Here is a 15,214-nt window from a genome sequence, read left to right on the forward strand (position 1 = left end):
AGGTATCACAATGTAACCCTGACTAGCCTGGAACTCACTATGTGGACCAGGCTAGCTTCAAGCTTGCAGCAATCCTCCTTGTGTTGGAGTTATAGGAATGTGCCACCACTCTGGGGTTTGACTTTAAAATTGTAAAAAAAAATTTTTTGAGGGAGGGCACCATTATGAATTTATGAGTGTTTAGTGGCGCATGCCTTTAATCCCAGCACTCAGGAGGCAGAGGCAGGCGGATCTCTGAGTTCGAGGCCAGCCTGGTCTCCATAGCGAATCCAGGCCAGCTGGGGCTACAGGGAGACCCTGTCTCAAAAAGACCAAAAAAAGAAATGCAGGAGTGATGGCTCAGCAGTTAAAAGCACTGACTGCTCTTGCAGAGGACCCGAGTTCTATTCCCAGGACCCACATGCTGGCTATGAACCATCCTTAACTTCAGTTCCAGGGGAATCTGAAGCCCTCTTCTGACATCTGGCATTGCACGACCATGGGTGCATTCACATACATGCAGACAATACACTCATAAAATAAAAATAATAAAATATTTAAAAATAGGAAATGCGGGGCTGGAGAGATGGCTCAGTGGTTAAGAGCACTGGTTGTTCTTGCAGAAGACCTGGGTTTGAATCCCAGCACCCACATGGCAGCTAACAACTGTCCATAACTCCAGTCCCAGGGATCTGACAGCCTCTTCTGACCTCATCGGGCACTGCACCACACGGGTGCACTTACCTACATGCAGGGAATACACGTATACACATTAAAAAAAAAAATAGGAAATGCTTGTGGATAAGAATTTTTTAGAATGTTCAAAAATTAATGTTTTAATTTTCTTCTACAGCCCCTAAAAGACGGCGGCCTGCACGGTCAATATTTGATGGCTTCCGAGATTTTCAAACTGAAACTAGTAGGTATTTGTGAACCAGTTTATCATATTCTTCTTCGTCTCTCCGTTAAAAAGAAAAGTCTTAGTTCAAATTACTTTGTGGATTCATCTTGTTTAAAAAGTGAAATTAGGGGGCTGGAGAGATGGCTCAGCAGTTAAGAATACTGATAGTTCTTGTAGAAGACCTGGGTTGAAATCCCAGCACCCACATGGCAGCTAACAACTGCCTATAACTCCAGTTCCAGGGGATCTGATGGCCTCTTCTGACTGCGGGCATTGCACAACACGAGTGCACTTACCTACATGCAGGCAATACACTCATACACATTAAAAAAAAAAAAAAAAAAAAGTGAAATTAGGGCCAGGGAAATGGCTCAGTGTATAAAGATACTTGCCATGACTATCTGAGTTCAATCCCTGGTACCCATATTGTGGAAGGAGAGAACTGACTACTAAAAGTTGTCCTCTGGTTTTCCTACACTCACATTTGTGTACTCCCTCACATACAGTAATTTTAGAAAGTGAAATTATAAGGCTGGGGATGTGGCTCAGTTGGTAGAGTGCTTTACTAGCATGTATAGAACCCATGGTTTGATACCCAGGACTGCATAAACTGGGTGTGGTGGTAATGTGTTTGTAATCTCAGCATTCAAGAGATGGAGGCCAGAGGATCAGAAGTTCAAGACTATTCTGAGACCTAGTCTGAAAACAAAAGTAAAGGTGGTAGTGCTTGCTCAGGTCTGTTAATGCCAGCGTTTGGAAAGCTGAGGCAGGAGGATCACTTGGAGTTCAAGGCCAGCCTGGACTACATAAAGATCCTGTCTAAAAAAAAATAAAATGATGAATTGAGATTCTTCATGATTAACTCCCTTAACTGAATGTTCCAAATTCTGGCATCTTTGCTTATGGAATAAAGATAATGTATGAAATCTGGTATTTTATTAACTTCCTTAGATCAGAGTAAATACTTAAAAGATTAACTCTCTAACATTTTTAAAAAATAACCTGATTTGCCCGGCATGGTGGCACACACCTTTAATCCCAGCAAGTGGGAGGCAGAGGCAGGTGATTCCCTGTGAGTTCCAGGCCAGCTGGGGCTACAGGGAGACCCTGTCTCAAAGACCCCCCCCCCAAAAAAAACCCCGATTTACCTCAGGAACCTAATATCTGATATTAATGAAAGGAATAACTAATGAAAATAGTTATTGTAGGGGCTGGAGAAACGGCAGTTAAGAGCACCGACTGCTCTTGTGTGTTCAGATCCCAGCACCTCTATGGTAGCTAATAGCCATTTGTAGCTCCAGTTCTGAGGGATCCGATGCCCTCCTCTGGCCTCTATGGGCATTGCACAACATGGGTGCACTTACATATATGCAGACAATACACATATACATACAATAAAAATAAATGATAAATATTAAAAAAAGTAGTTATTGTCAAGAAACAAAAAAGCCCCCCCAACCAGAGCAGCTATTAATGTTTTGGCTACAGTTATTGTTTGAAATAAATTAGGACTATCTTGGCCTTATACATTTAGAGGATTCTGAAGAAAGGAACATTTTTATTTTATTTATTTTAAATTTTATTTTATTTATTTGGGGAAAGGCAGCATATGCATCATGGTGTTCATTTGGGAGTTAATTTTCTCCTTCTAGCATGTGGGACCTGGGATTGAATGGGAGTCATTAGACTTGGTGGTAAGCAGTACCCTTACCTTCCAAGCCATCTAGCTGGGCCAGGACAGTTATTTTTAGATAATACATGAGAAACTCTTGAACTATGCTGGATTTTAAGCTTACTTATGAGTCCTTCAAGATACAGATAGTTCATGTGGAACTTGGAGAGAGTTGAAAAGGGAGCCTAAATTGACTTTCAGTCATCAAAGAGATCTGCCCTTTTAGTAGATAGTGACAGCAAAGGTCTCTAAAAAACTGGGAGCCCAGAAAGCTGGGTGTGGTGGCACAGGCCTGTAATCTGAGTACTAGGAGGCAGAGGCAGGGAACTCTGAGAGTTTGAAGCCAGCCTGATCTACATAGTGAGTTCCAGGTCAGCTGGGAATATAGGGAGACCCTGTCTCAAAATAACGAAAGACTCTTTCCTTCCCTCTCTTTGTATTTTTTTCCCTCATTAGATATTTTCATTTGAGGTTAGGCACGTTGTTCCAAGTACTCCTTTCAGTTGATACCAGGGGTTTTGTTTACTGTGTAATTCAAGACTTTTATTTTATGGCTAATTAAAACTTTTCTATTCTTCTATGTTGCAGTAAGGCAAGAGCAGGAATTAAGAAATGGAGGAGCAATAGATAAGAAACTAACTACTCTTGCAGATCTATTCCGGCCACCCATTGATTTGATGCACAAAGGCAGCTTTGAAACAGTAAGTTGTTGGAGATTCTGTGCCTTAACTATGAATTGTTTTACATTTTCAACATCCTGTCTGTTTTCTTTCCCCTCCCTTTCCTTTCTTCCTTCCATTTTTTTTTTTTTTTTTTTTTGGTCTTTTTGAGACAGGGTCTCCCTGTAGCTCCAGCTGCCTGGAACTCACTCTGTAGACCAGGCTGGCCTTGAACTCACAGAGGATCTGCCTGCCTCTGCCTCCTGAGTGCTGGGATTAAAGGTGTGTACCACCACACCCAGCTTTCCTTCCTTTTTTTAAAAAAACAACCCCCCACCCCCCCAAACCAAAGGGTCTCACTGTGTAGCTCTGGGTGGCTTGAAACACATTATGTAGACTAGGCTGCCCTGAAACACACAGGGCTCTGCTTGCCTCTGCTTTCTGAATGCTGGAATCAAAGGTATGTGGCTGTCATGCTTGGTTAAATGTCATTTATTTTCTAAGAGCAAAAAAATCCTTTCAGTAATAGAGAATTGGAATCTTAATTATTTCTGCATACTATATCTATGGGTTTCACTTATATATATATATATATTTTTTTTTTTTTTGGTCTTTTTGAGACAGGGTCTCTTTGTAGCCCCAGCTGACCTGGAACTCACTATATAGACCAGTCTGGCCTCGAACTCACAGACATCCTCCTGCCTCTGCCTCCCGAGTGCTGAGATTAAAGGCATGCGCCACCAAGCCCAGCGGGAAATACATTTGTAACAGCAGTGTATGAGATTATTTGATGAAATCCTTTGATTAGCCTTGTGTGGGATCATTTTAGAATCTTTGCCATTTTGAAAGCTTCTTTACAAGTCTTGCTTTTGAAAGCTTATGTGTCTTTACTACTGTGTATATACAGTGTTGTGTTTATTAACCATTTATGAATTATATTTATCTTTTACCTATATAATAGTCTCCCTCTTATGTATATTACAGCTTTGCTTTCTTAGGTTTTGTTTATGTGAGATCTGAAAATACTACATGGAAAATTCTGGAAATAATTCATACATTTAAGAAAATTCTATTTTTATTTGATATGTGTGTTTGCCTGCCTGTGTATAAAAGCACTGTGTGTGTGCAGTGCCCACAGAGCCAGAAGAGGGCATCAGATCCCAAGGGACTGGAGTTATGAGTGGTTGTTAGCCTCCATGTGGATGGTGGGAACCAAACCTGGGTCTTCTGCAAGAGCAGCCAGTGCTTTCAACTGCTGAGCCATATCTCCACCCCAATTCATAAGTTTTAAGTAATGCACTATTCTGAGTAGCATGGTAAAGTCTTGCCATCCACTCAGGACAATATCTATATAATGCTGTATAATACTACTTGACCATTTGTCACTTACTCATCTGGAGTATCAGATCAGCTTGTACTACTTTAGTAATACTTGTGTTTAAATAACATGTTTTACTAAATAGTGACTAAAAGCTTAACAAACTAGTGGTGTTGGCAATTCAAATGTCAAAGGAAAACTAAAATGCTTCCTTTAAGTAAACAGGTGAAAGTTCTTAATAAGAAAAGATTAAAAAATACTGAGTTAGCTAAGATCTATAGTAATTGAGTTATCCATGAATTACGAAGAAAGAAAAAGAAATTTGTGCTAGTTTTGCTGTCCTATCTCAAATTGTAAAAGTTTGGTTTCAGTGTGTGACAGTGCTTATTTAAGATGGATTGTGTGTGTGTGTGTGTGTGTGTGTGTGTGTGTGTGTGTGTGTAAAATAATATAAATTGCCAGGCATGGTGGTGCACACCTTTAATCCCAGCATTGGGGAGGCAGAGGCAGGCAGATCTCTGAGTTCCAGGCCAGTCTGGTCTATGTAGTTCCAGGTCAGCTGGGGCTACAGGGAGACCCTGTCTCAAAAAGAACCCCCCCCTCCAAAAAAAAGTATATATCAGATTTGATATTTTTTGTGGTTTCAGGAATGTGTTGGGGGCAGGGGGAGGTCTTGGAAATACATCTGTATAATTGTAGGGTATATTCTTCCTCAGTTTTTCCTGGTTTTATCTTGGCTAAATCCAAAGGAAAACTTCCCCAGAGCAAATTTACTTGACTTTCTGCTAACTTATAAGTGGAGCAAGGAAACATGTTCCTTTTTGTTTTCACAATCCTAGTTGCTGATATTTAATATTAACAGTGTTTGTTACGTGAACAGGAGGTTACATACACTAATGTTGTGGTGTTTAGCTTGATTTGGCACTCCTTTGACTCAATAAAATTTACATAGATGTAAGTTGTTGCTAGTTTTGTTAAATTTTATCTGTTTGAAGTATAGACCAAAGAATAAGTGTAAAAATTATATACACACATATCAGGTACACATGAAAATGAATTCTGGTCATCTTTTTTGGGGGTCTTTTTGAGACAGGGTCTCCTTGTAGCTCCAGCTGATATGTAACTCACTATGTAGACCAGATTGACTTTGAACAGATCCGCCCACCTCCCCACCCCCCCACCTCCCGGATTTTGGGGATCAAAGGTGTGCGCCACCATGCCTGGCTTTATCTTTTTTTTTAAATAAAATGGCCTTTGATACAAACTGTTAAGCCAGTATGAAATATTTAGAATAGGAAATTTAGCTGTCATTTTGTTCTTCAACTTTATTTTTTTGACAAGATTGGGTGCATTCAGGATTATGTGACCATAGACAAATTTTCAAAGTTGTACAACCTGAAAATGGTTGACTGCATATAATCGAAAATGAGTGACATAATTTGACCAAACAAGGTTTACTTCTGTCATGTAATAAGCCTATAATTGAGGGAATTACTACCCTTCATTCGTCAGTGCCAAGACACCAGGTTAGGTGTCTCAGTTTTCTTCATCTTTTTCTTGTGGTCTTAACATGACAATAGCCTGTCTTTAACTTTTATTACATTTTATTTATTATTCATGTTGGAGGGTTGGATCATACATGCCATAGATAGAAGTCTGGATGTCAGTGGGCAACTTGGGGAAGTCATTTTTGCCTTGTGGGTCTTGGGGCTTGAACTGAGGTCATCAGGCTTGGAGGCAAGTGCCTGTAGGCAGTGAGCCATCTCAAAGGTTCTGTCTGTCCTTTTTAGTGTCCAGATACAGTATAGCTTTTGGAGAGAAGAGCAACAGTGTTATAGGCAAAGGGGATCGGTGCTTATTTGGCATGTTTGCTGTTTTTATTAACTTCTGAGTTGTCCTGACACTTTAACGAAGTAACTGAGCTTGATTTAATTTGGTCACTTTGCACTAATAAAAAGCAATTGCTCTGGCCAGATGTGGTGGCGTACATCTTTAATCCCCATACTCAGGAGGCAGAGGCAGGTGGATCTCTGTGAGTTCAAGGTCAGTCTGGTCTGCATAGCAAGTTCCAGGCCAACCAGGGGTATATAGTGAGACCCTGTCCTAGTTTGTTTCTCCATTGCTGTGACAAAACACTCTGACCAATACCAACTTGGGGAGGAAAGGATTTAATTCGACTTACATCTCCTGGGTCACAGTTCATCACTCAGGGAGCCTGTGACCCGAATTCTCTCTGGGTCTCCTGCATGCTCAGACAAACCATGTAATATATTTTATGTGAGTTTATTAACTTATAAAGGAATGAGTACCCAGTGCCTAGCCCCGACCCACCAAGACTCAGAGCCCACCTTATCAGACCATGCCACACCCATAAGCCCCGCTCACGCCTCCTGGGCCAGTGATCTTGCCCCAGGTCCACAGGGAGTCAGTCCATTCTGTCTTTGAGCTGCTGCGCTGGCTGCTAGTTTCCATGGTTCCTGGCTTCCATCCCAAGATGGCTCCCAGCCACACACCCCCATAGTCCACACTTTGCGGCAGGCCCCGCCCATTGGAGGAATAGCCAATCTGGAGACAGAGCCCAAGGTAGGCCCTCAGGGCAGGAACCTGTGCTGAAGCACAGGCCATGGAGGAACTCCGCTTGCTGGCTTGCTCCCCTTGCTGGTGTTCAGCTTGCTCTCTTATATAACATGGGCCCAACCAGCCCAGGGATGGCACTACCCACAGTGGGCTGGGCCCTCCCACATCGCTCAATGATTAAGAAAATTCCCCCATAGACATGGCCACAGGCCAGTCCAATGGAGGCAATTCCCCAATTGAAAAGCCATCCAGCACAGAACCCCATCAAAAAAAAAAAAGCATTTTCTCTTTTAATAATTGAGAAGTCTAAATTTATTTTGTATAGTCTTCTGAATTAAAAAGCCCTTGCTTTTTAAGACCGAAAAACCACTTTTGGTGTGGTGGTGCACACCTTTAATCCCTGCACTCAGGAGGCAGAGGCAGGCGGATCTCTGTGAGTTCAAGGCCAGCCTGGTTTATATTGTGAGTGCCAGGTCAGCTGGGGCTATAGGGAGACCCTATCTCAAAAAGACCAAAAAAAAAAAAAGAAAGAAAGGAAAAAAAAAGACTGAAATACCATTTTATTAGAACTTGAAAGACAGTAGGGCAAACAAGCTATAAATCTTGCTGACTGCTAGAAGGAGTGGGTGATGGAGAAGAGCTAGCCATGCATTTTGAGTTAAGGTCCTAGAAAGCAGAAAGGCTCAGCAGTGGAGGTTGGCAAGCAGCTGGGATGGGTGAGGTGCTGTGGGAGTGTGGAAAGAGGCTCTTGAGAGAAAGTGAGAAAGTTCAGACTGTTAGGGCAAACGTGCTTGGGACTTTGGCCAGTTTCAAAGAAGACAGAGAAAAAGAAAGGTCATTTTGAGTTAGAAGTGAAAATCTGCAAGCAACTGCTTAGTTACATCTCCTTTTAGAAAAAGATTCATGCCTTACACAGTTTGCAGCAGTCTAGTCTTTCAGTTTTCACAGTAATGAATTCCTTACTTTGCTCATATCCCCGTTTGCTCACCCCTTCTTTATGGCTGAATAAAACTCAGTTGGTATGTATACACCTTTTATTTGTTAGTCTGTTTCATATCTTGTCTAATGTAAATACTGCTACAACAAACAAGGATGTTCGAGTATGGTATACTGACATAGATTCTTTTGAGTATATACCTAGGAATGGCATAACGGTACAGCTGTATTATATGGTAGTTCTGTTTATTTGTTTGTTGAGGCAGTTTATTTAATGTGGGGCTAGGGTTCCAGATTAGGGCTTAGGGTACTGTAGGCTGTCTTAACTAAATCTCCATGCTAATATATAAATATAAGTTGCTTTGTTTTGTTGATTTGGGGGATAGAGTTTTGCTATATAGCTTAGCCTGGCCTTGAACACACTATATAGCCCAAACTCATGCTCCTCCTGCCTCAGCTTTCCAAGTGTTGGGATCCCAGGTATGTGCCACTATGCCTGACCCTGTCTACAGGTTTTTTAAAATATATATATATATTTTTTTATTTTATTATTTTTATTTTATGTATATGAGCCTGCATGTGTGTAAGTGCAATGCCCGTGGAGGTCAGAAGAGGGCGTTGGATTCCCTGAGAATTGGAGTTAAGGACAGTTTTAGCCTCCATGTGGGTGCTGGGAATCAAACCTGGATCCTCTGCAACAGCAAGCAAGTGCTCTTAACCGCTGAGCCATCTCTCCAGCCCTGTCTACAAGTTTTTAAATGATACATACATTCATTCCTTGAAAAGTTAGACATTTCTTTATGATTAATGCCATGTCCATTATTTTATTTTATTTTTAGAGATAATGATCAGCAGTTCTTTCTGGCTCCTGCTAGCCAAAGAAAAAGGAATTCACTTATTCAATAAATATTGGGGCCTTCTGTTGTAGTGCCATGTTTTAGATGATGGATTTTATTTATTGTCATTAAAATTATAATGCATCGGGCTAGAGAGATGGCTGAATGGTTAAGAACACTGGTTGTTCTTGCAAAGGTCCAGGTTCGAATCCCAGCACCTACATGGCAGCTAACAACTGTCCTTAACTCCAGTTCCAGGGGATCCGATGGCCTCTTCTGTCCTCTGTGGGCATTGTACAACTCGTGTGCACTTACATACATGCAAGCAATACATTCATATACATAAAACAAAAATAATAAAATATTTAAAAATAAAACTATAATGCATGTGAGAAAAATATGGGGGGAAAATACAGTAACTTAAAACATAATGTATAAAGCTATTAGTATGATCTACTCTCTCTAATCCTAGGCAGTACGATGGTTTTGTTCCTGACTGTTGTGTCATACCAGAGATCTTGCTTGTTTTTTGTCTACATGATTCAAGTTGACTTACTACCGTGTTTGCATTGTAGCTGGCATGGAGGGAGGGAAGCTCTAAGGGCATGTGCCTTGTAGGTTGTAAGCATCACTTCTCACATCCTGTTGACTAGAAATTGGCAACTGATCATACCTAGTTGCATCAAAATTCATAAAATTGGGAGAGTCTCAGAGTGACAGGGGAAATGTGTTTCTGCCTCAGATAGTGGTAAGAAAACTGTACTATGTCATTCCATAAACAAATTTATAGTCTATAGTAAGAGACAATAAATAAAAAGCACCAAAAAATAACATTGCTGTATCTGTTATATATTTTGCCTTTGTCCAGTATGTGTGTGTGTATGTGTGTAAGTGCACAGTGTCCACAGTGGTCAGAAGAGGGCATCAGATACCCTTTAACTGATGTTATGGATGGTTGTTAGCTGCTGTAGGGAACTGAACCTGGGTCTTCTGCCAGAGTGCCTTTACTACTGAGCCATCTCTCTAGTCCCTATATATTGAGTTATAAACATATAATTAGAGCTCTACTGTGAACATTAATTATGTTCACAGCTCTACTGTGAACAGTAATTATGTTAAAGCCTGTAATGTGCCTAAGAAACACATTTCTACCATATATACGAACGACTTGTCCACATATGTGTTTCTTCACTTTAATTTCTTTGGAAGCCACTACTCAAGAGCTTATGTCCAAAGAGAAAGCGAAAAAAAATTGTAATCAGGACTGCTCAACCCGGATTTTAAAAAGATGGGGTTTTTTTGTAAGATGGCATAGCTAAAGAAAATACAGTTGTAGTTCAGGTGAGCCTTATAAAGCAGCATATTATTTAGAAAGATACTATTTTGGAACTGGAGAGATGGCGTATCAGTTAAAAGTACTTGCTGCTCTTTTAGAGGACCCAGGTTTGGTTCCTAGCACTCACATTGGGAGGCTTACAACTCTTTGTAATTCAAGTTCCATGGGGATTCAATACCCTCTTCTGGCCTCCCCTGGCACCAGGCACTCACATGCTACACATACATGCAAGTACTCATACATAAACATAAAATAAAAATAAATCTTTTAAAAAATGGAGAGTGGCTAATATTCTAAGTGTGACTGATTGATTGAGACAGGGTCTCCCTGTAGCCCCAGCTGGCCTGGAACTCGATGTATAGACTAGGCTGGATTTGATCTTAGAGATCTGCCTGCCTCTGCCTCCCAAGTATTGGGATAAGAGGAATGCACTTGATTAGGTTGTTTTTTTAAATTTTTATGTGTATGAGTGAGTGTACTGCCTACATTTGTGTAAGTGCGCCCATGTTGTGTAAGGCCCATGGAGGTCAGAAGGGGGTGTAGGATTTCCCTGGAAGTGTAGTTACAGACAGTTGTTAGCTTCCATGTGGGTGCTAGAAATCGAACCAAGGCCTTCTGCAAGAGCAGCCAGCCAGTGCTCTTAACCCACTGAGCCATCTCCCAGCCTGATTAGGTTGTTTTTGTTTATTTGTTTATTTTTTGTGTTTTTTTGTATGTGTGTGTGTGTGTGTGTGTGTGTGTGTGTGTGTGTGTGTTTAGTCTTTTTGAGTCAGGGTCTCCCTGTGGTCCCAGCTGACCTGGAACTCACTATGTAGATCAGGATGGCCTTGAACTCACAGAGATCTGCCTGTTTCTGCCAGCCCCCCAACATGCCCAACCTTCTTCCCTACCCCTGCCCCCATGCTGTGATTAAAGGTGTGCACCAACATGCCTGGCTCTGATTAGGTTTTTTTTGTTGTTGTTGTTCTTTTTGAGACAGGGTCTCCTGTAGCCCCAGCTGTCCTGGAACTCACTATGTAGACCAGGCTGGCCTTGAACTCACAGAGCTCCGCCTGCCTCGGCCTCCCAAGTTCTGGGATTAAAGGCGTGTGCCACCACACCTGGCCTGATTAGGTTGTTTTTTTGTTTTTGTTTTTTTTTTCATATTTTTTATTTTTCACTCATTTTTATTTTATGTGTATTATGTATTGCCTGCATATAGGTAGGTACATTCGTGTCGTTCAATGCCTGGGGAGGACAGAAGAAGCTGTTGGATCCCCTGGAACTAGAGTTACGGACTGTTGTTAGTGCCATGTGGATACTGGGATTCCAACCCGGGTCTTCTTCAAGAACAACCAGTGTTCTTAACTGCTGAGCCATCTCTCCAGCCTGTGATTAGGTTGTTTTAAAGGTTGATTTTTTTTTTAATATTTTATTTATTATTTTTATGTGTATGAGTGTATTGCCTGCATGTATGTGAGTGCACCCATGTTGTGCAGTGCTGTGGAGGTCAGAAGCAGGCGTTGGATTCCCCTAGAACTGGAGTTAAGGATGGTTTGTAGCTGCCATGTGGATGCTGGGAATCGAACCCAGGTCCTCTGCAAGAGCAGTCAGCTCTTAACCACTGCGCCATCCCTCCAGCCCTTTAAAGGTTGATTTCTTTTTTTTTTTTTTAATGCTTGCATGTATGTATGTGCACCATGTGTATGCCTGGTGCCCTTAGAGGCCAGAAGAGGGCTTCCTTTCTGCTAAACAAACATTCTACCAACTGAGCTACATCCCTGCTCTCTTCCCTCTTTTAAAAATCTCCTCTGAACCCTGGCATGGTGGCACATGCCTTTAATCCTAGTACTCAGGAGGCAGAGGCAGGCAGATCTCCCCTTAAGAGGAAAATATGCTTGGGAGCTTTTATTAAAAAGTTTAGAGTGAGGTCAGTAGGATGGCTCAGCAGTTAGAGGCATTTATTTCCAATTCTGATAACCTGAGTTTGATCCCTCGTACCCACATGGAAGGAGAGAACCTACCTTGCAACTTATCCTCTGACCTCCACATGGTACACTTCAACACTCAGAGTCCCACCCTTCTATAAAATAATTAGATGTAAATCAAAGCATAATGCTTAGAGTGAACTAGCAAGATGGCTCAGTGAGTAAAGGCACTTGCTGCCAAGTATGATGACCCAAGTTTGATTCCTGGGACCCACTTAGTGGAAGGAGAGAACCACCTCCTGTAAGTTGTCCTCTGTCCTCAATAGGCACTGTGTGTCTGTTTGTACACACACACATACACACACACACACACACACACACACAAACACACAGACACACATATAAATGTAAGCAAAAATTTAGGATGATTCTATAGAATAGTATATACCTAATAATGAAAATAGAAATATTTGGAAATGCATTGAAAATGATATTAAAGAAAATAAAGGATATGGTGGCTCGTGCCTTTAATCCTAGCACTCTAGAAGCAGGCGGATCACTGAGTTCTGGTCTACATTGAAATTCCCAGGCCAGCCAGGTGACACAGTGAGACTCTATCTCAGAAAGAGAAAAAATGGTATATAGTCATATACACATGTCATTTCCGTTTATAAGAAGAGATGTTTTTGTTAATGTGGGTTGAAGAGGATAGAATTATGTGAAATGTTGATCTTAAGATTGTAGGATCTACTAGAGGTCACACCCTTCAAGAGAACTCCTGAGCCCCTCTCCCTTCCATTCCAGAATGTTGACTGACTTGATCTTGTGTAGGTACCCACAGCTGCAGTAAGTTCCTAAGTGCAACGGTCCTGTCATATTCAGAAGAGACTAGATATCATTCTCTCTTATTTTTATTTTATGTATGTGAGTGTATTGCATACATATAAATAAGTGCCCTTTCATCATGCAGTCCCACAGAAATCAGAAATAGGGTGTTGGATCCCATGAAACTGGAGTTATGAATGATGAATGGTTGTTAGCTGCCATTAGGTGCTGGGAACTGAACCTAGGTCCTCTGTAAGAGCAGCCAGTGCCCTTAACTGCTGAACCATCTTTCCTTTCCAGTCCCTAGATGTCATTCTTTTATTTTAATTTATATTTTTTGGTATTTTGAGACAGGGTCTCCATGTAGCCCCAGCTGGCCTTGGAACTCACAAAGATCCGCCTGCTTCTGCCTCCCAAGGGCTGGAATTAAAGGTATGAGCCACCATGCCTGGCCCTAGATGTCATTCTTAAAGAAATACTTAATACTTAATGCTAGGGGTGCTGGTACACACCTTTAATACTGGGAAGCAGAGGCAGGCAGATCTCTATGAATTCTAGCCTAGCCTGGTCTATATCAGGAGTTCAGACCTGTCAGAGTGACATAGTGTCACCAACTCAAAAAAAGAAAATGTGTAGTATTTATGTTGAAAGGACAGCATCTGAATTTGGAGACACATAAGTAAACAGAGACTGAACAAATGTGTAATTTTACTCTTACAGGCCAAAGAGTGCGGCCAGATGCAGAATAAGTGGCTGATGATAAACATTCAAAACGTACAAGACTTTGCATGCCAGTGCCTCAACCGTGATGTGTGGAGCAATGAAGCTGTGAAGAATATTATCCGCGAACATTTCATTTTCTGGCAGGTGAGAAGGATGGTTAATGAAAATGTTTCAGTGTTTTATTTATAGTGTAGGATGTTATAGAGGAGGAATTGGGTTATAAACTGGGAAAACTAAGTTAAATTGTGACATATAAACCACCTGTAATGGTAAAATAGTGAAAGGGTAGTTGTGGAGAACTCCTAATGGAAAGAGATAAAGAACTGAGTCAGATATCTCAGAAGTGTCTTGATAAAATGAATATACAACTGTACTGTTTAGTAGAAGTACAGTATAAGCCAGCTACATAATTAACATTTTTTTAGTAGTTATATTTTAAAAGGTAAAGGTGGAGCTAGCGGTAGTGTTTGCCTTGAATGTACAAGGCTCAGTACCCAGCACCACCTAAAAAAGTTTAAAGTAAAAAGGTGAAATTAATAATATATTTTGTTTAAATATATCACATAGCCAGGCATGGTGGTGCATGCCTTTAATCCCAGCACTCAGGAGGAGGCAGAGACAGAGGCAGGCAGATCTCTTGAGTTCAAGGCCAGTCTGATCTTCAGGCCAATTGGGGCTACCGGGAGACCCTGTCTCAATAAGACAAAAAAAAAAAGATAAATATGTCATATAACTAACAATAAAATATTAATAACATGATTTATTTTTCTGGTTGTGATGTGTCTATGTGTAGATATCTGTGTGGTATTTCATGCTTACAGCTATGTGTAAAAGATCATGGAGCAATGGGAAAATGTTTAGCTCCAACTTGCATTTTAGGGTGAATTTAATATTAATAGTCTTTGACTCAATCCTTAGACACATCAGTATTTCTGGCTATAATTTCTTTTTACGTAAATTATCTAGCTAAAGGTAGATACTGGAGTTGTAGCTCCTTATAAGTTCTTTTTTCTTTTTTTGAGGGGTTGGGGGTGTTACTAGAGATTCAACCTGGGGCTTCCTGTGAGCTAAGCAAGTATTCTACCACTGAGTTACATGGCCATCTCTTTTTATTTATTTATTTTTTTTTTTTTCAAGTTTTTTTTTTTTTTTTTTAAAAAAAGAATATTCTTAGCATGGGCATCTTGGCCCGTACATGCCAGTAATGCCTGCACTTGAGAAGCTGAGGCAGGAGGATAGTGAGTTTGAGGCCAGCTTGGGCTATAAGGTAAGATCTTGGGTTTACAAAATACTAAGTAAGCAAATGCAAAAGAACACTACGGAAAGCTACATTTTTAATGCTACTAACACTTAGATGTTTGTACATATGCCTTTAACCTCTATGTATCTGATTATTACTTGTCACAGTAGGTTACCCTCGGATCCTTAGTACCTGAGTATAGATATAGTCATCAGGTAGATTTCACTGGTAATGTTGATCACCTCTACTATTTAACATGAAGTAAATTTTTATGCTTCCTCCTCAAATATGTCTTTTTAAAATGA

At 40.8% G+C, this 15,214-nt stretch overlaps 1 protein-coding gene across 1 annotated transcript in view; it reads left to right on the forward strand.

The window, feature by feature from the left end:
- Positions 1-15,214, forward strand: part of Ubxn7 (UBX domain protein 7) — an 86,722-nt gene that overhangs the window by 43,101 nt on the left and 28,407 nt on the right. The window contains exons 4-6 of the mRNA XM_008838526.3: positions 833-898; positions 3,141-3,253; positions 13,667-13,813. Coding sequence (XP_008836748.1) covers positions 833-898; positions 3,141-3,253; positions 13,667-13,813 — 326 coding nt within the window. The remainder of the gene's footprint in view (positions 1-832; positions 899-3,140; positions 3,254-13,666; positions 13,814-15,214) is intronic.

This window comes from Nannospalax galili, unplaced genomic scaffold (assembly GCF_000622305.1).
Source record: "Nannospalax galili isolate Female #2095 unplaced genomic scaffold, S.galili_v1.0 scaffold598, whole genome shotgun sequence".
Lineage (NCBI taxonomy): Eukaryota > Metazoa > Chordata > Mammalia > Rodentia > Spalacidae > Nannospalax > Nannospalax galili.